The 21,360-nt window shown below is 42.3% G+C and overlaps 1 protein-coding gene across 5 annotated transcripts in view; it reads left to right on the forward strand.

The window, feature by feature from the left end:
• Positions 1–21,360, forward strand: part of LOC111864472 (kalirin) — a 768,927-nt gene that overhangs the window by 594,614 nt on the left and 152,953 nt on the right. For all 5 annotated transcript variants that reach the window (XM_023851737.2, XM_023851735.2, XM_033751441.1 and 2 more), the window contains one exon: positions 8,654–8,918. In XM_023851737.2, the coding sequence (XP_023707505.1) occupies positions 8,654–8,918 (265 nt within the window). The remainder of the gene's footprint in view (positions 1–8,653; positions 8,919–21,360) is intronic.

Consider the following 21,360-nt stretch of genomic DNA (forward strand, 5'->3'; position numbering starts at 1 on the left):
GTATGTACATGTCAGCCGTCGTTACTATGGAAACCTATTGCCTGTTATCACAGAATTGCCGCGTTGGGTAATTTGTTTTCCGCTTTGCCTTGTGCTTTCAACTGTAAATTGTAAACTGTAACAGTAAGACGTGGTCAACTAGCCCGCAGTATTATTAATCTTTTCTGTAGTTCTTGCATCCATTGTATAAAGCTAATAGCACTATCATGCCTTTTGTCGGATAGGCCATACAAATTTACGAAATTCAAAATAAGAAATTTATGTCGAACTTAGATACTAGACTCTATGCCATGTATTGAAATAAGTAAGGACTTCAGAAGCAGAGTGATGTAAGTAAAGAAAATTTGATGTTGAGAATGAAAAGCTTTTCATGTTCAAATGCAGCGTGTACAAAAATTATTGGAGCGGTTTCAAGCTGCCGTAACGGCTTTGGAAATGCACGCAGAAGTATGTTTCCCACATGGAAGGTAACAGCGGGGACAGCGGGTACTCAAGTTTTGAACGCATGCGCAGTCCGACTCCCCTTCCCCCCTCTCTCGATCCGTGACGTTTCAAAGAGTAAATGGCGGCTTCGGAGAAGAAAGCGTTTTTCGTGCAGCAATTTACGAACCTTGAATCAGTTGTTTTTGTTCAGCGACAGTTTCGGAGTGATCTCCCATCTGCCAACAGCATTAGGCGTTGGTATCAGAAGTTCCAGACAACGGGGTGCCTTTGTAAAAGAAAGAGTGCAGGACATCCGCGTGTAACAGGAGGAGGTGTGGAACGGGTGAGACGGTATTTTCTTCGCAGTTCGAAGAAATCCGTGCTCCTTGCAAGTCGTGAATTGGAGATGTCGACTGCAAAAGAGACTGGAAATGAAGCCCTGTCGACTTCACTTGGTGCAGTTCCTTCAGTCATGTTTGGTACACGGTGTAAAATAAAAGTGATTTCTGAGAACAAGGAAATAGTACATTACAGTGTTATAGCTTGAAGACTATATTAAGAAAATCAATTATGTTTGTGCCTCAGTATATTTCATCAAATAATAGGGCCCACAATTACTTTCTTTACTCTTGTGAGAAATCTGTAATAGTGTAGCCTTTGTGATATAATTCATATAAAATTTAATAGTATAGGCTCTTACTAAATAAGAAAATATAATGATAGCGTGTTCACATATGTATATTAAACATTATAGGCACATTTAATAATTTTCTTTCTTCGATATTTATTTTTAGGTTGGTCATACTTGTTCTGTGGTTAGCAAAAGTTATTTTTGAAATATATAAAAAGAAACGATATATTTAATATATCTTAGATGGAATCCAGTTTAACACTCGGAAAATGAATGTTCAATCTAGTGTGGAACCAAGTTAGACAATTTTAAAATTTACACCAAGAGATAGCGTAGTTGGTTGTGGCACTATGCTACAAGCCGGAAGGTCGCGGGTTCAAGTCCCGATGAGGTCATTGGATTTTTTTCAGTTGACTTAATCCTTCTGGCCGCACTATGGCACTGGGGTCGACTCAGCCTCTAACAGAAATGAGTACCAGGAATTAATTAAATAATTGTCCTGGGAGTAAAGCGCGGCCGACGCGTAAGGCTGACAACCTTACCGCCATCTATGAGCAGATTGTCTAGATAATGTGGGACCCTCAACGTCTCACAACCCTATGGACCTTCATGGCCTGTTACAGGATAGCTTTACTTTTTACTTTTTTACATTACACCAGATGATACTACTACTACATGACTACTTTTACAATGTCCATATCATGAGGTGCTGATCACAGTGGCCCCGCTGCCTAAGGCATGAAATGTGTTCGCCCTCTCGAACGTTTAGATCTTGGGTTCAAATCCCACTTAAGGCATGGATGTCTGTGTTTATTCTGTGCTTGTATTAGGTAGCATCTTTGAAACGGGCTGACCCCCCTCCAAAAAGCCCTACCGACTGTCTTAGATTAAGAAATTGAAGTGAAACGAAACGTCTCGCGGATGCTCTATGCCCCAAGTGAGAGCAACAGGAGTAGAAGAGGAAGCAGATATCATGAGATGACCGCCGCTGCTCAGTGGTAACAGTCTAGCGGTTAGGGATACCAGGCCACTGTTCGGATGAACCCGGTATCGATCGTGACCGCCGCCACTGACCGTAAGAATAAGAAAGATAACGAATATGTCATTATAATCACAGTCACCGGATTGCACGTTACAGATTGGTATAGCGGTAACACTGTAAACTTACATTCGGGAGGTGTTCGATTCGAATCTCTGACAGAACACAAATTATCCTGACTTAGGTTTTCCCTCGTTTTCCTTAGTCTCTCCAGGCAAATGTCTTATTCGATTAGGACACGACCGCTTCATTCCAAATCCTTTTCAATTAATTATTCATCAGTCATCCTACCATTCATGATATGAGATCTAGATGCTGACAGCGTCCTAAAATGACCGGCAAGAAATCCCTTGGGTATGGAAGTGGAGCAAACTCAAAACGATATATAGGCCTGCATAGGGCCGCGCCCAACATATTAATCAGTCATGGTCACGGACTTTCAGAGAATCCTTAGCACTCCTGGAATGTACGCCTAAGGCTGGGGCCACACGAGCGCACAAAATGCGTCCGTTGTAACGAACGTCGTGACGTCCGTTGTAGAAATAAACAAGAGAGGCGAATGCTGTGCTTTTCTTCTGGCTCCATTGCAGACAAAAAAACTACGCACCGCATTGTACAACTGTGTTGTGTCCTCAGCAACGTCCGTCATAAAGTACGTTCGTTACAACGGACGCATTTTGTGCGCTCGTATGCCCCCAGCCTAATAGGGCATTGTAGTGATGTTTCAAGATTCTCTCAGAAAGAAAGATATGCCCGTAACTACCGGAGCAACCCCGCTCTGTGCGAACCCTGGGAGTTACTCGTCCCGCAGAGCATCATCAGTTTCCGTCCCGTCTTTATTAAGTAATTCAGGCTTATAATTGAGGTTATCAGTATTTGTAACAAGTCGACATGAGGATATGGGACATAATCGTATTGAAAATGCGAAAAGAGGAGGTATTCAGCAGCGAAAGTATCAAATGGGAAATTTATTTATCTACGAAGTAATTAGGAGTAGATTAAATTCTGAGAATTTTTGTTGCCCTCGTACTGTACCCAGAAGTTGGGGGCCTCTCACTAAGGCTACGTGATGTCATAGTCCAGAAGGCCACAATATTACTCTTCGCCGCGCTGGAAACCTCAGATTTCAAATTCATGTATGGTCGGTACATGTGTTTCCCGACGACTGTTGTACTACATATGTGTGACACTTGGTGCGAGTGTAGCAGGGAGCTAGAAACCGTTACCTATTGATTGCCTTAATGATACTCTTTACCATATATCATTACAATGATTAAATTAGTGAAGACGAGATGGGCGGGACATGTAGCACGCTTTAGGATTAGAAATGCGTATGTAGTGTTAACCGAAGTGTTTGAGGGGAAGATCTGGTCTAGAAAACCGAGATTAACGGCTGTGGGGATCCGTTCCCCTGACCACACGACACCCTCTATCCGCAAAAGTTGGCACTAACTTCGCCGACAAGCGGTGGTCTTTCGGTCGGTATAGTTCGCTTGCGGACTACAGGCCACGGAGTTTTTTTTTTTAGGGGAAGAAACCACTCGGGAGACCTATATTGGAGGATGATAGCAAAATAACTCATTTTTTCAATGTGCCGGGGGGGGTTACATTTTAGTTCGTATGATTTTCAAGTAGTAGTAGTAGATTTGGTCAGATAATGACAAGGTTTTAGTTTTTCATTTGATAAGAGTCCGGATAGAGCTAAACTTGAAGGGACAGTAAGGGAGCATTGGAGAACGTATCTCAAAAGATGATAAATTGAATTGTTTTCCTGCCTTACCCAACTACAGTTCCTAACAGTGCCGTTCTCCATATCGCCATATCTTTAGATGAGTTGAAGGGCATAGACATTTCCTGTCGTATTTTTCTCAATGCCATCTGTTTCGAAATTCTTTGAAGTGGGGCGCATAATCTGTTATCTCAACGCGAAACTTCCTGTGCGTTTCGCACTACCAGAATATTGCGAAGGGTTCAGCAGAACTTTGGAAAGATGTTATTTTAGAACAGTTTTCTTCAGTGCCAAATATAATTCTAGACTCTTAACAACTTCCGATAACAAGCAATTCCCTTCAAAGACGCAAGTGAAAAATTTATGTACTATCGCATCCGGTCCGCTAGATGTCACAGCCAATGTTGATATGATTCGAACGTTTGCCACTAGATGGCAGGGAAGTTGGTTAGCGGCGGGATGTCGTAATCTTCGTTGTGGATGGAACTGTGATTGTGATGCCTCTGGTGGAGAACTAAAGAAAGCGGAAGACAAATTCTACGATTATCTCGCATGTGACGAAATGGGTTGACAAGGCGCAGTGGTTGTCTTGTTCTGCAGGTCATGTTAGAAAGTAGGATCGAGACATTTGGTGGATATTTTAACAATTCAAGGTTCATTTCAGCTTTCATGTTACGTGGCAATGTTAAGCGTCCTGTACAAATATTATAATGTGACATGTCTGATAAAGCCGGGGAAGCAGGACCAGAAGAGAGGCCGTTGCTAGGCAGCGGCCTTATAAACACGTTTTAATGGCAGCCAACAAGACATTAGCAGAATCATTTTCTGTTTTCTCTTCAGCAAAATATTAGTGACCTTTTGGCCAGAACAAAAATGTGTTAATGGATATTTTCATTATTATCCCAGTATACCTCTATATAACCATAGACACAGTTGTGGTGGTACCCCCTCACCCCTCGAATGGCATCCTATCCCAGAAATTCCGAGAAACTTGGTGCCATTATGTTACAATTTCATGCTATCAGTAATATTAATATGGCGGCCATGCGAACATGTAACACGGTAGCTACCCTAGTACATCACTGTAGGATCTTGAAACTGTATATGATATGGGATATAAAAAGAATATGTAGCTTTTGATTGAGCATTTTTGGTGAATGTGATAGCTGGAAGCTGCACTTAATTTTCGGTTTGACTGCGAAACCTAATGAAGAAATGTAACTAGGCATGTGACATTTTCTATGGAGGCAAAACAAACATGCCTACAAAATCTGGATGAATGCCTTTGTAGATATATTGGGTTTTTGGACTTTATCCATCGTCCTGGTTTCTAAGATAACTAATAAAAACACGACGTTTCGGAAACAGATCCAGTTTCCGAAACGTCGTGTTTTTATTACCGTATTTAGGCATGTATAGGCCGCACATTTTTTGCCAAAAATTCAAGAGGAAAACTGGGGTGCGGCTTATATTCGAAATATTCGAAATCACACTTAATTTAAAAAAAAATATATTCATAATTAGTAATACAGGGTGTAATACTCCTGAAATAATATTCCATGAAAATTATTTTTTCTATAATTTCTGTCTGAAAATTGTGCTGCGGCCTATACACGCGCGCGGCCTATACATGCGTAAATATGGTAGTTATCTTAAAAACCAGGACGATGGATAAAGTCCAAAAACCCAATATATCAGTGTGTTATACACCATCGTCAGAATCCTATAGTAACTTGGTAGATGTTAAAAATTGGAAACGCGCAGTCTAACGTGCTAGTGGAAATTGCACACGGAACAGGGACACTGTTGGAAGGTAGTCGCCGTACAATACAGACCGACGGCAGCAAGAAGTCTTGGAATAGCCGCCGCCAAGGATATTCGAGATGTCGCAGAAGTCACGTGATACCACAAGTGATAATAATTGTAAGGTGTGTAAGTGTGAGTTTCCAATAAAGATTCGCTAAATCCGAGACCCACGTAAAGTTATTTGTTGCGTGATATACCCAACACGTGACAATATTAAAATAGATCTTAGAGAGATGGGATGAGATGGTATTGATTGGATTGATCTGGCTCAGGATAGGGACCAGTGGAGGGCTGTTGTGAACACGGTAATGAACCTTCTGGTTCCATAAAATGCTGGGAAATTCTTGAGTAGCTGCAGAATTGCGGCTACTCAAGAAGGGCTCAGCTTCATGAGTAAGTAAGTAAGTAAGACTGAGAACTACTTTCTGAAGTCCTCCAGAGCGGAACACTGAACCCTATCCTCGGCTACATGAATCCGTTCCACACCCATGGGTGCTCGAAAGAAACGTTCTGCCACTTCCTGGTATTAATTTAAACTTTTGTCAACTTTAAGCATAAAGTTAATGCTTCAAAAAGTAATTTCCGACAGGCTTTATTTGCAGACTTCAAAGTATTCATTGTAACATGTCTACTTTCCTTGTGCTTATTCAGGCCTACTGAGCAACCTTTCACGTCATTTATCTTCTTAGCTCTTTTTAGTATCTTCGTTAAGGAAAATCCAGATGTGAAATCACCATGTTTTGTGCGTCTGTGTATTCCCCTTTTCAACTTTGTAAACAGTTTACCGATTTTCGCGAAGCTTGGTGTAAACTTATGGTATTAGAGGCCACCCCAGCACCACGGGTATTGATTTCGAACAACGTCATGGACATGCGAACTTGTGAGGTGGGTGCTGCTTCATTAGTGACCGTTTATACGTGTATAGTGTCTGAAATAATGTACGATAATACTAGTATATTTTTTGATAATATGCAAAGTTCTTGTTTTTTTTTTCTAAAAAGTGTAAAATTTATGTAACATAACGTCTTCATACCAACATTTGTATTCCCGGTTTGGTAGCAATGATTAATGGAGCACTGGTGCTGGAAAGAACCCCCGGTACTCACTGGATAGGGGGCTGGATAGGCCCCAGAGCCGGTCTGTTCGACGTGGAGAAGAGAAAATTCTTGACCCCACCATGACTCGAACTCCGACACCTCGATCGTCCAGCCCGTAGCCAGTCGCTATCCCGACTTAACGTAACGTAAAACAAAATGACAATGATAACAGAGCAATAAACCTGTCGGACTTGAAGTCTATGCAGTAGGAGAGCTGTTGCGGAAGTGCGTGTTAAGGCTACGGGTGTGTCTTCCTGTGCCAAGCTTCCATCCCGCGTTCCCTGTGCAAAGAGGTTTTGAAGTCCGGCAATGCCCGAATTCACCGTACTCTACCTGAATTCGTAAATTGTCTCCAACAGCTGAAAATAAATGGAATCAGAGTATCTTACGGTAGTGAAAGTGAAGACAGCGGTCTTGCGGGATTTGCGCCTTTTTCTGTAGTGCCGACGAGTATATTTTGATTCACATCCCAGAAGATCGTAATTGTAAGATAAGAATTTTGTGCTGAGTCTGTTTTAACACTTTTAGAATAGAAAAATCACGGTGGGAAGACCAGAAACCAAGATGGAATTGCTACAGAAAAAAAAAAGTTCCGCAACTTTCTCAGGCCTCAGAAAGTTACTAACCATAAATGAACCAGAATTGAGCAGTAGACAAATTTAAATAAGATTTCGACGACCGCGAAGCGGCCTTACAGGAAGCATTTTCGGAAAATGCTTGTCTGTCTTCAGCTCAAAAACTGTGCCGTTCCCGCTATTTTCAAATAAATGAAGACTGAAACATTTAAGAGAGTTGCGTTAGGTATATGTTTGTCAAACACGAGCTGTTGCTTTAACCAGTTGCAGCCAACAAACTAAGCCCATGCAGAAGATTCCTTATTGAGAGGCTAATATTCTCCCAGTTGGCCAAGAGTTTTATACTTGTTACGGAACCTGAAAGTTGAAGAAAGCAGTCTTCTGGGATTTGGCACCGTGTATATGTGGTGTTAACCGACGTTTCGGAGGAACGTATCGCCCCCATCTTCAGGGTTGAAGAAAAAGTTTAAGAAATCTGCAAGCAGTCTGCTTTACCGTTTCTCACGGTGTTGTCGCTTGCAGATTTCTTAAACTTTTTCTTCAACCCTGAAGATGGGGGCGATACGTTCCTCCGAAACGTCGGTTAACACCACATATACACGGTGCCAAATCCCAGAAGACTGTTTTCTTCATAGTCACCGCCGTGAAAGCCTCAAATCTTACAACCTGAAAGTTAATTACTTTTTTCTCAAGAACCCACCACAGGTCTCTGAGCTAGTTGAATCCACTCAGCGGTCTCATATCCTATGTCTTTAAAGTATATGTTAATGTATTTCTTCGTGAGAAGTTAATAGTCGTTCATGTAAGGTAAAAAGGAATATCGACTCACGGATGGCGGTGAAGTTATCAGCCACCCTTCACCCACCAGGAAGATTCCTCGTACTCATTTCCGTTAGAGGCTAAGTCGATCCCAGGGTCATAGTGCGGCTGGAAGGATTAAGTCAATTGAAAAATCCAGTGACTTCGATGGGAGCCGAACATACGACCTCCCAAGTTGTAGCGTAGTGCCTCAATCAGCTGCACTATCGCCTGCCCATAGTCGCTCGACTAGTTTAACAAATATTCCATGTTTTTCAGAACCCGGAGGTTTATTACCCTATTCACAGAACTGGTCATTGAACTCCGCCCTATGCCACATGGATAATTGCATGTCCTTACGTTCGACTGTCCCTTCATGCGCCCGCTATGTATTTGATCGTAAAGTAGAACGCAGAAATTGTTGTGGTATATGTTGCTTCCGTGATCTAAATGGAAATCAAAACCAGAAAATAACTTTCTCGCCGCCCAGCTTATTGATGGTGACTTTTAAGAGAATTTCTCGGATAAGCGAAGAATCTCTGTTGTCCTTTGCAGGCACCCGGTGTGGAGATGACGTGGGTGATCGCAGATCACGTGGCGGCTGCGGGTAGCCAGGAGCTCAGTGTCCACAAGGGGCAGCAGGTGGAGGTGTTGGAGCTGAATACAGCAACACCAGACTGGTGCCTGGTCCGTATGCCCACCTCCGGTTCGTCAGTCGACTCCCCACCTGAAGGTCTTGTACCTCTTGCTGTGCTGAAACAGCCACCACCGGGCCTCAAAACCTCTCCCTCCAGACGAGCGGCGGCGGACCACGATTCTGGTGAGTACTGCTTAAAATATTGTTTTAAATTTTCTTTCAGACTCGATGACATCCTGAGGAACAGAACGTCTACGGATATTTCAGAGTCAGAGATCTGTTGAATGCGGTAATAGAGGCCAGCCAAAGCAGTTATGATCTATAAAAGAATGGCACAATTTTTGTTCCGCTTTGGGTGTACGAGTATTATTTTGGTATGAGCTTCGTCTGTAGCTCGACATAAATCCAGGTTGTATTTCAGTTACTGCTATTTGCGTTTCGTCGTATCTTGGGTAACTAAACAGTTATCTTTAAACTTTTGTAGCGACTTCTTGAATCGTACATTTTGTCCTCTACAAAACCCCTTCCTCGCAAACAGACTCAATAATGTAATCGATGAGCTCTGGTGAACGGGCAGGCCAAGAAATTTGTCCATCTCTACCCAAATTTCAGCAGTTAGTAACTGCCCCAAGAAATTGCCGAGATATTGGGGGTGGCATGTTCGCGCCATAGCTCAAGCGGTTAATCACTGCCTTCCCACCGCGGCGGCCCGGGTTCGATCCCGGGTCTGGTCAGGTGGGATTTGTGGTGGACAAAGTGGCGCTGGCGTAGGTTTTCTCCGAGTACTTCGGTTTCCCCTGCCAATCTTCATTCCACCAATTGCTCCACAATCACCCTCACCTATCATCTGGGGCTGGTACAATAGGCCAGAAGTGGCCGCAGTACAAGGGACTTAGTCCCACCCCACTAGCAATAAAAAATATTTGGGGTGGGAAACGATTTTAGCATGTTATTCAAATTGTGCGGAAGCGTAATTTTTTAGCATATGCAGATACGAATTACTGTTCATTATATTCTGAGAAGAAAGACGGACCCATCATTTTACGTTGTATGAGTTATTTCCGTACATTCGCTTTAGAAATGGCTCTTTCATGATGCAGTTCTCCTTAGGGTGGTCTGTTACCACACATTAGGCTGTTATGTCTGTAATATCTGTCCCGTGGAGGTTGCGTCGTAATATAATAGGATATTTCTGAGATAATTCTTTTCATATTCCTGTCACTGTAGCAAATTCAAAGCGAGATTGCTTGTCAGTCCCAGTGAAGTGTTGTAGCCTGCCAAATATAAATTATATTAATACATACAAAGTAAGAAATTTTAAAAGTGTTATCCGTAAGACATACTTTGTTTCGTTTCTCTGTATTATTTTTCCACTCTCTTAATATCTGATTTTGAAATGCCTGTTTTCTCTTACGAGAATTCTTCAGACTGTAATATCGACACGTGGTCCTGCTGTATTTCAGCATTTGCTGAGTTTCAACGTGGAGAATCGGATGTGGTGCGGTCAGAGTCAACGTTGGGACCTCCACTTTGTATGGTTCGGGTTCCCTGACATACTTAAAAAACGTAAGGGATCCCCATCAGGGCCGGCCCATCTTAAAAGAAATGAATTTGAGCATATTATAGCTACTTGCAGTGCCCTGAAAAGCGTGAGTGGAGAGTGGAGAGTGGAGAGTGGAACTATGGACGACTTGCTGTTCTGTAACTGCTCCGAACAAGTCGGCGTGACTTACATTCGGACTTGTGAGAAAATTTTATCGACCGATCGGTGTCACCTGGCGTGGATTAATGTTCATTTGATTACCCGGTAAGACTATATGGCATATAGTCCCATTGCTTAACTAATTAAGCACTGCGTCATGAAGGCGTATGGTGGAATGGATATATAGATCCACATTTTCTTGACCTCGGCACTAGTTGGATGTGAGCGGTCAGTTTCACACCCCGGCCGCTTCATCCCCAGGCAAAGAGCCCCCGGTACCCGTTGGATAGGAGGCTGGGTGGGGCCCAGAGCCGGTCTGAACGACGTAGAGAAGAGAAATTCTTTACCCTACCGGGACTCAATTCCGACCCCTCAGGCGTCCAGCCCATAGCCAGTCTATATTGACTACGCGACCCCGGCTCCCACTTATATCAGTGGTACACATATTAAAGCATCAAATTCTAAGTATATCTCAATGAGGCGACGGTTTATTATATATGTGGGTGTGCCAGCACCTTATATTGAAGCTTACTGTTGCATAGTTGCTTAAGTATCAACTGTATTTTATTTTCATTCACATAGCGTATAAGCACCAGCCACCAAACAAGACATTACCGCCACATGTAGTAATGCGGGAAAGGAACTACATACCCCTGATTAGTACGCAGTTTTAAAAGCAATAATACCAACTACGCCGACAAGCGGCGGTCGCTCGGTCGGTATAGTTCGCTTGCTGACTTCAGGCCACTGAGTTTGTTTGTTTGTTTGTTTGTTTGTTTGTTTGTTTGTTTGGTAGGTAGGTAGGGGAGTTGAGGTGTAGCTCTTCTCCTTAGCCCCAACTCTGGATGGATGTGAATTGCCAGTCTCATACCCTTGGTTCTTTCCCGTCGTGCCCATTAGACGGGAGGATGAATGAAACTCATAATCTACCTGGACGTGTTAGGAAGAAGAATCGTTGTTCCTCTGAATCAAACCCCGGTCGTTCGGTCGGCTGACAGTTACTTTGCTAATTGACCTCTCCCTTCTCTTATGATTGTAATTAATACATTTCGGGGTGGGAGACGTACAAGGGTACAGTCGTGGACTATTTTAAGAAAATTATCATGTCATGTTCTTTGATTGGAAGAACACCTCAGGTTTGTCTCTTTACAGTCGTGAGTAAAACCGTGTTTCTGCAGAATAAGAACCAGTTGCCTTGCCCCCACTCGTAACATGAATCTGTAAACTGAATTAAATCCCAGTGTCACACTCAGAGCATTTAATACTCTCCATGTACAGAAGTAGGTAACGGTTGCGGTGCGTCAGTTTTTCACATGAAAATAAAGATGGCTGTCGTGTTTATCAGAATGTAGTCGGGAACATTGCACGCTCAGTATTTAATGTTGTTCATCGTAGGAATATTTTCGCCGAATTTTATTTTGAGTAAAGGATTCAGTGGCAGTAGGACTACTGTATTGTTTATATTTCCTGTTTGGCAATAATGTTGGTTATTTAGGTCACATTCCTAACGTCATATTTTTTTTAAAACCATCTGTGATTTGTGTCCAAAGAACACGCGCCGAGCTATGAGAAGTGCCATGTTGTTGACCATGTCTAATTATAGCGGATACGGTCGCCAAGTATGCAATGGCCCACCAAGAATTGGATGTAGTATTTGATGTTGCCCACCGCTGTAGTTACTACATTCTACACAGGCTAATGTCGAAACTCACTGGGCACATGTGTCTGCCCGGAGTAACAGCAGACTGACCTCCTTATCCGTTCCAGATAATGTAACACGTTTTGGTACACGCTTTTTTATTTATTTATTTATTTTAAGTTCACATTCCAGTGGAGTATTGCCACGCGTTATATCACAGAAGACAGTTCTATCATTTAATGACGATGGAAATAAGGAAAGGTTGGAAGGAATTGTACTGAACGTGACTTCCCCCCCCCCCCCAAACACCCATAAAACAAAAAAGTTTAGACGAGTGGGTTGTGCGTGGAGGGTTTGTAANGACTACGATATAATCAAACAAGTTGAGCCATTGAGTTGTTCGTGAAGAGTTTCATAAAAATATATATTGGCCCTGTGTAGGATGCGCCATCTATTAGAACGCCCGTTGAAAATTTAACAGTTTCACATCTAGAGTCGCGATGTCCAGAGATAACCATTTCATTGATTCACTCTTACGTAATACAGGTGATAAATTCTTTTCTTCTTCTTCTTCTTCTTTGACGCTACAGCCCCAATTAGGGCCTTGGACTACCTCCACGAAGCTCTCCGTTTCACTTCGGTGTACAAGATCTTAGACATTCGGTGGGACTCCTTGGGCGGGTGATCAGCTCGTCTCAAGGCCTCTACCTGTACACAAACACAGAAAACGCACATACACGCACAGATACCAAACATCCATGCCCTGAGTGGGATTATAACCCACGATCCCGGCTTCCGAGCGAGCGAAGACAGTGCATGCCTTAGACAGCCCGGCTACCGTGACTGGCTAGTGATATATACAGGTTATGAATTTGAGAAGTTTTTAAAAAAGACGACTCCATAAACATAACTACGGGCCTAGTAGTGTAGACGTACGTTGCTCTCGGCACAGGGCGACGCTGTAATTCTGACGCAGATGCTCTTCCTTCATTGCTGCCATTGCTGATTCTATTGGAACTGAGATCCATTTTTGCATTTGGTTCCCATGGAAACAACAGACCGACAGTATAAATTACATGGCCAGGAAATTCGTAGGTTATTCAGGCCACATTGCATAGCTAGGAAATAAAATTTAGGAAACTGTGATGTTGCCCATATGGAGCCAGGGCAGAAGCAGTTCATACAGAATGATGGAATGGGACCTCTTGGAGAACGTCCTTGGGAGATCGATTACGAGATGCAGGATAACATGAACAAGGATCGTGTGAAAACAAGCTGTGCGGGTGGCGTGAGGTTTTAACTGACTCGGGATCTTCTCCAGTGCCGGGATTTCATATTACCTTTGCTGAATCTTAGAGTTCTGCTACCAGAGTTGGCAAGATAGTGGTTAGTGTTCAACTTGAAGTCTGTCTCTCTCACGAAGTATCCTGCATTATTTGATTCGTGTTCCGATAATATATTTTGTATTATTTTCTGATACATTGATTTTCGTCAATCCTAAGTAAGTGGGTCTTCCTAACTTGTAACATGCTACACTTCTGTTACCCCATAAGCCCGCGCACACTACCGCTTGACTAGACGTTCTACGAGGAATTTCGGAGAAAATTTCAGTATTGTCGTGTATTACATTTTGCAGGTGGGTTGTCAGATAACTGTTATTCGCATTGTTTCCAAGCATTGACGGGGATTTCCCAGGTTCATACTCCGTTGTGTAATAAGCTCTGAATTCCGAAACCCAGTGATTTGAAACTTCATGGCTCTTATCTTTATTCGGAGCATATTCTTGAGAGTAATTACGAAGTATAATTAATTTCGTAGTCTCTGGTCACAGCAGGAAGAGTATTACTGTACGAATTATATCGTCGTGTTCATCTGCCCGCTTACCCACACTGCTGTGGCATCAATTTTGTGACCATCCAGTAATTTTCAGTGAAGACACGTTCTAATGTTATGCATATAAAGGTAATTAAGCCAACTCATGCTAGGAATATTTATTTTTCCCTTGGCACTACAGCCCCAGTGGGCCTAGGCCTACCTCCATGAACTTCTCCGTTCACTTCGGTTTTTCTAGATCTTACACATTCGGTAGGACACCTTGGGCGGGTGAACATCTCGTCGCAAGGCCTCTACCTGTACACAAACACAGAAAAACGCACACACGCAAACTAAATATCCACTCCCTGAGTGGGATTCGAACCCACGATCCCGGCTTCCGAGCGAGTGAAGACAGTACATGCCTTAGACCGCTCGGCTACCGTGACCGGCTGCTAGGAATATTTATCCGTCTGGATATCTCCGAATTCACCATTCGTTGAGTTTCGATAGAATTTTGTTTTGGAAAAGGGGGGGGGGAGAATTTAATATTTTTTCCTGCATTGCTTTAATGCAACGTTTGAGGTTGGGAAATTTCGATAATTAACCAAGGAATCAGTCTGTGGGCTTAAAAATTCTACGTCTAATGGCGGAGCTGTGTTGTTGATGGTTTGGATATGAATTGTCGGTGGTTAGGTTATGAGAAGTTCAAAGTGAGTTTCACCTTCACTTTTGTACAGGAAGGTCCTTCGAACGTATCATTTGCGTCTTGTAGATGCCTCGCGTTACTGTTGAACTGATTTACATTCAACAGTTTCCTCTTCAAACATTGTGGTTAATAATTTAATTGAAAGCCATGTCTCCTTGTCGTGCACCGGATTGAATTTGGAGATGGTTTCCTCTTCAGTTTTAAAGGTTTCCTGCAAGCTCTCAGTGATACAGTCTCTCAGTAAGAAACAAAGGAACATGGTCATTTGTATTATATGCCTCTTCCCCGAAGTCCATTCAGCATTCCTGTCAGCCTGCCACTGTATTGCATAGCTCAGTGAGTTCGATTTTCTGTCACGCTTTTATGTCACTCCGCGAAGTACAGTATCTCGTCTTTCTATGTGTCCTTTGCACGAAGTACGTAAAATGCATGCATAACGGTAATATCATGTTGACGTCTAAGTTTTATATATCCGAAACTATTGATGAGATTTCGACAAAATTTATTATTTGAGGAGCTGCATTAAATATTATAAGATTTGGGTTTCTCACGGCGGTGACTATGAAGAATGCCGTCTTCTGGGATATGGGGCCTTGTAGATCTTGTCAACCAACGTTTCGGAGGAACGTATCACTTCCATCTTCAGGGTAGAAAAATCCGCGAGCGAGGAACCAGTGTGAGCAGGTGGCTGCAGCCACCTAAACGTGGGTTCACAAAAGATGTACACGGCGCCACATCCCAGAAGACGGAATTCTGCATTAAATATTGTTGAGCGAATTTAATTTTACTTATCGGTCCTACAAACTCATACTTTCATTCGGAATCCACCTTAACCCATTCGATACAAACTCTTCATTGTAAAGTAATGTTTTACACGCACATCAAATTTAAGTCTCATTTTATAGCTCGCCCTTATCTAGTAGCTAGGTCAGTAAGTCTTTGACCTTTCTCTTCGGGCTTTGTATACGTCATGAGCCCAGGGGCTATTCTTAATTTCGGATCAATATAAAATAAGGTTTACATTGGACCTATACAGAAAAACACGAAAATCGCCTGACATTTTTTCTGTAATCTTTTCATATCAGATTTAATTAAATCACAATGTAAGCGCTTTCGGGCATGAAACGCACACACGCACACACACAGATGCGTTCGCTTTATGTTCGTCATGTAAGGGACGCATAAAATGTAGGGGAAGGAGTGCATAGTCGAGAACAACCACTGAACACGAAATGTACCGAAATGCATTGCTAGGCCACACCGTACGTGTGTTGTGTTAGTAGACTGGCCCCTACACGGATTTAATGACGCGTTTTAGCTCTGTAGGTTATTATGGTCACCTGATGGGATTTGGCGAATGATTTATCGGAAATGATACGTGAGAAATGCTAATTTATTTTATTTATTTCTGATTCATTGGGCAATTCTGTCAGTAGCCCATGATATATAGCAGCTAGCTACAGGATGATCAGTGAATTATGAATTATAAAGAAGTCTCGTAGACAAATTGTATACGTTGTACGTTCTTATGGCTGGAGGGCCTGAGAAGAATCACGCCTTCGAACCGAGATTTGAACCGGGAAACCTCAGGAATGCTGTAACCACAGAACCTCGGTAGTCCGAATTGGCTGCACATTAAGACCCGAGGGAAGGATACCCGAAACTGAGAAGCTCGGCGCTTTATAGCGTGAGGTCGGGCGGCGAGAGGAAGCATAGCCTAGCTCAAGCCCGCGGTATCGATTCTGTGCGGGGCAGAGCGAACCGGGCCTGGAATTTGGAGCCTGAGCCAGGACCAAGCTAGGACACCAGACGGGGTTAGGATAGTTCCCCCCACCCAACTGAGAACCCTGACAGACATGAGGTCTGTCTGAGATACGCACCTCACGGCACCGGTACCGCGGGGCACCGTACATCGGTCCACTGGTGACGAGACGCTCGGAGAACTGGGGGAGGGGGGAGTTCTTTAATGGAAGCTGCTGCTGCAGCAGCTGCAAGATTTTGTCGACTTGATGTGGTGGCGTAACTGCCCCACGGTACTTCATATTGCAGCTACACGCTTCGGTCTGCTCATGTACTTAGCTTTGCCCGGAAAGTGACCAGAGAGTCACGACTGTTTCTACTGCTTTATCGAGCTGTTCGTCATCTTCTTCAGTGTTTCCCGAACCACTTCATGCCTGTACCCTACCCTCGTGTGACTGGAGTCGGTGTCATGTAACTGAGCTAATTGTTTTGCTCAGTAGCTGTCACGTAATTATCTTGTGGTGTTTTTGCTGTGCACATCCATGGAGAAGGCGATCTGCTCTGTTTAGTATTCTCATCTTCTTTACTAGACGTCGTTTGTTGGGAAGAATGTTTGCTCAGAAATAAGGTATGTAGCCTTTAAGGAAACTTGTTGAATTTTACACCCAGAACTGTGTTGTAAATGCTCCTTGTGTTAATCTTTTATAAAGTGATTAGGATATAAATGATTAGTTCTCATCTCTCTGGCTTAATAAATTCGTTACGGTTTATAACCTCGAACCTAATTACAAATAATTTGCCATTTATTACACTAATATCAAGCCATAATATTTACACTGTGGAAGATTCATTAAAATGCTTCGTTGTTCAGGCCCATCCAGAGAGATTAGTATAATGAAGGAGTATACGTGTAAAATGTTTACGTCAAATCTGTTGTTCGGCGTCCATTTTCGTGCACGTAAAATTTATCGACTCAGGAAAAAAAAAGTAAATACACATCCGGGTCCAGATATGACTGTAATTTAAAACTCTCGTGTCGCAGGCATTACATTATTATTATAATTATGATGATAATTGTTTGTTATATTATGTTTGTTTAATTATATGCATTAATTTGTTTTCCTCCAATGTTTACCTTTAATTAGTCTTTGACTTAATGTTGTGTTCAGTATGTAACTACTTTTATCTACACTGTGCTGAGTCTGTAATTGGCCTTGGTGCTGTTGGCTTAGCACATAAATAATAAAGAACTGAATTATTATTATTATTATCATTATTATTATTATTATTATTATTATTATTATTGCCTTAACATACACAGTCACAACAGTATATTGTTATTTATGGCAATGAATCCTATACTTTTGTAATCGGAAAACGTGATTTACATGCTTAAAACTATGATTTACAGAGGATTATATAATTTTTATGTTTTTTTTTGTCGTCGAATTCTTTACTATAATCAGTCACAGAGAGCCTCTTTGAGAATTTTAGAGAGCTAATTCGTGCGTCCCCGTGCGAATTATACCTCATTTACCTAGAGAATAACTTCGTCATTATCTCATGGTAATGAAGCTGTATCCTTGTGTCTGGTGCCCAAAATTAAGCAATTGAAACGTGTACATTATTTCTTTACTTTTCGCTTGCAACATTTGAAATGTATTGAGACCTTTTAAATAGGCGAGGTAAATTTGTAATTGTGTGTTAATAAATAATTGTAATACTAGAGTGTCACAATGCAATTCATAAACATCGTGGTTTTAAATATTTTACTGTGGAAATTATTCCTTCATAAATTTGTTAACGTTGTGTTGTAAGGTGGAGATTGTGTTTGGAAACAGTGGTGTAACGAAGAGTAATTTTACTTATGGATTTTGTACACGTGTAAATCCCAAATTAATTTACAACCATTGTGTTAAATTTGTTACTCATTGACAGATTCATCTTATGACATTAACACGTTAAACATTAATATATAGAATACCATCATCACAAAAGCTTTATACCTGTTTATATGGACTTATTGGCATTCTAGTACATGCCAAGACACATTTCCTTAAATATTGCTCTGAATTGTTTTCTATTAAACGAGCCTTCTCTTTAATTTATCTAAAATAAAATATAATGCGTCAGGCATAGAGGAAAAGAACTTTTGGAAAACTGGGATGGCATGAAACCGCAACAGACCACGTGATTAAACATCGAACATGTTGATCATGATGAGGGGGAGGAAGAGTACGGCAATGACCTACTGTATCCGTGGAATTTATGGCGCTCGCTTTTAAATCATCAATAAAGGCAAAATAAGTGACAAGTGGACTTCATTATTGCAAAGTAGTCCAGATACAGAGAAAAGTGTTTTTCATGTTGATGAAAGTTTATCAACATAAGGATGCAGTAGGACCTAACACTAACATGGGATCGTTCGGAAGGAAAACACGACTTCTCAGGGTCATTGAAACGTTCGCGGTACGAATCTTCTTGTGATGCTGGATCGCCAGGTCCTAGGTGTGAAGTAAATGCCCTGTTTAAAATTAGTACGTGTTTTCTGTAGGAAGGTACAGAGGTGCGAAGAGCAGACCGTTGATTCAGTAGAAGTATATTCAATGAACATATACAATTTTGATGAAAGCAGTCTTCTGGGATGTGGCGCCGTGTAGATAGTGTTAACCGACGTTTCAGAGGAAGGTATCACCTCCATCTTCAGGGTAGAAGACAAGAAATCCGCGAGCGAACCAGCGTAAGCAGGCACAACAGTGTTTCTCACGCTGGTTCGCTCGCGGATTTCTTCTTGTCTTCTACCCTGAAGATGGAGGTGATACATTCCTCCGAAACGTCGGTTAACACTATATCTACACGGCGCCACATTCCAGAAGATTGCTTTCATCATAACCACCGTCGTGAAAACCTCAGATCTTACATATACAATTTTTACCGTCAACGCAACAATACGTTATTTATTTATATAGGACTCATTACATGCTTCGACCTCAAACGGGTCATCTTCAGGTGCTGCAAGTTTCTCGCATACCATTACCGAACTGAACCGCTAATATTCCCATTTTTATAAATGGTTCGTACAAGTTAGTTTCTATTCAATTCACAAACTAGACAAATCTAGAATAGACATTGGTCAAAATTAACATTAAAATAATATACAATAAGAATATAAACCTTACATGTGATAAACTGGTATACACAACAATAGGTTGAACGTAATTTAACAGTTAGGTGATCCTAGATCCACAATTTGACATTTAAAAATGATTTTAAAATGAATTTTCGAAACGTTATAAGCTGTGAGTAGCTTCATGTTTGTTACTGTAGTAGAACACGCTTAGGTTTCATCAGATTTCTTTTGCTGTTTGCAACAGGATGCAATCCTTCAAAATAAGCATATTCGCCATACTGCATTTCAGTTAGGGCTGCGCAGTGTAGAGAACTGGTAGTTACTTTGATAACAGCTTTGTGTAGAGGTGCGTCACAAGAGTAGTTAGAAGGGATCTCAAGCACGTACGTTATCAGTAGCATTGCTTAAGGTTATGAATGGGATTTTAACCGCATTCCTAGGCACTTCAGCACACACACAACATGAGGTTGAGCGAGGTCGTGTTCTGTAACAATGCCCGGAGTTATTATTACAGGATGTGGATGAAGAAAGACGCATCTTATCGTGTGTATGTGTCTTCGCGCTGCTGCCGCAATGAGATCGATATGGCAACGTCGAGCTTCCTGATGCTCCACCACATGACCCTGACCTCCCATCACGGTTGGTTGCCTGGATCTGCCGCCGGTGCATCCGCTTCTTTCCTTCCTGGTTCTTGACTTCGGTATCTCCATTCCAGTTCATATACGTATATATGGCTTCATATTTATGTTCATAACTTCGTGTAGCCCCATTTGCAATGTATGTCACAATTCTCTACCCATATAGCCGAACAGCAACCTCCCGATATCATTGCAGCGATCATTAACCGGGTACTGTAGTTAGTTCTTTGTGAAGCCTGTGATGTTTTGTTTCTGGAACTGCTCGTTCGAACCTGGCTCATTCTACGAGGAGCGTTCCGTGTATAATGCCTCCATTTTTTTAATGAAAACTACAACAGATACAGAAATCATAATAACGCAGTTAAATAGAGCAAGATTTCAGCTACTTACAGCTATTTTTCCACATAATCACCACCATTCGTTATGCACTTTTGCCAGCGATGAATAAGAGCCTGTATGCCTCGCCCGTAAAAGTGTGCACCAGCAGAGGCAAACCACTTTCTTACAGCTGCAATGACAGCATCGTTGTCTGGAAAATGTTACCCACGTAGTCCATCTTTCATAGGCCCAAAGAGATTGAAATCTGAAGGTGCTAAATCCGGGCTATGAGGTGGATGAGGTAGGACAGTCCACCCAAACTTTGCACTATGCGCGGTGGTCACCAGACTGGTATGGGGCCTAGCGTTATTGTGTTGCAAGCGAAAGGTTGTCTGCGTCTCTTGCCTGACTCGGGGAAATGCAGGCTTTCAGCTTAATCAGCGTCGTCTTGTAGCGTTCAGAATTGACAGTCTCACCAGGCTTCAGGAAATCCAACAAAATCACACCCCGCCTATCCCAAAAGACTGTGCACATCACTTTCCTTGCCGATGGCTGTGTCTTGAACTTCTTTTTTCTTGGGGAATCCGGATGTCACCACTCCATGGACTGTCTTTTGGATTCCGGCTCATAGTGGTGACGCCACGTCTCATCTCCGGTGACGATGCTGTCCAGAAACTTGTCACCTTCAGCCTCAAACTGGTGAAACAGGTCCTGACAGACTTCCATTCGATGAGTTTTGTGGTCCTGTGTAAGCATCCGCGTGACCCACCTGGAACAAACTTTCCGATAATCCAGCTTCCCCAACATCGTTTCCTATGCATTACAGCCGATATTAAGCCGTGCACATAGTTCTCTGGTCGTTATCCGCCGATCTAAACGGATGAGCTGATCGAGGCGCTGTTCATTGTGAGGAGTAGCGGCAGAGCAGGGACGTCCA

This window comes from Cryptotermes secundus, unplaced genomic scaffold (genome assembly GCF_002891405.2).
Source record: "Cryptotermes secundus unplaced genomic scaffold, Csec_1.0 scaffold737, whole genome shotgun sequence".
Lineage (NCBI taxonomy): Eukaryota > Metazoa > Arthropoda > Insecta > Blattodea > Kalotermitidae > Cryptotermes > Cryptotermes secundus.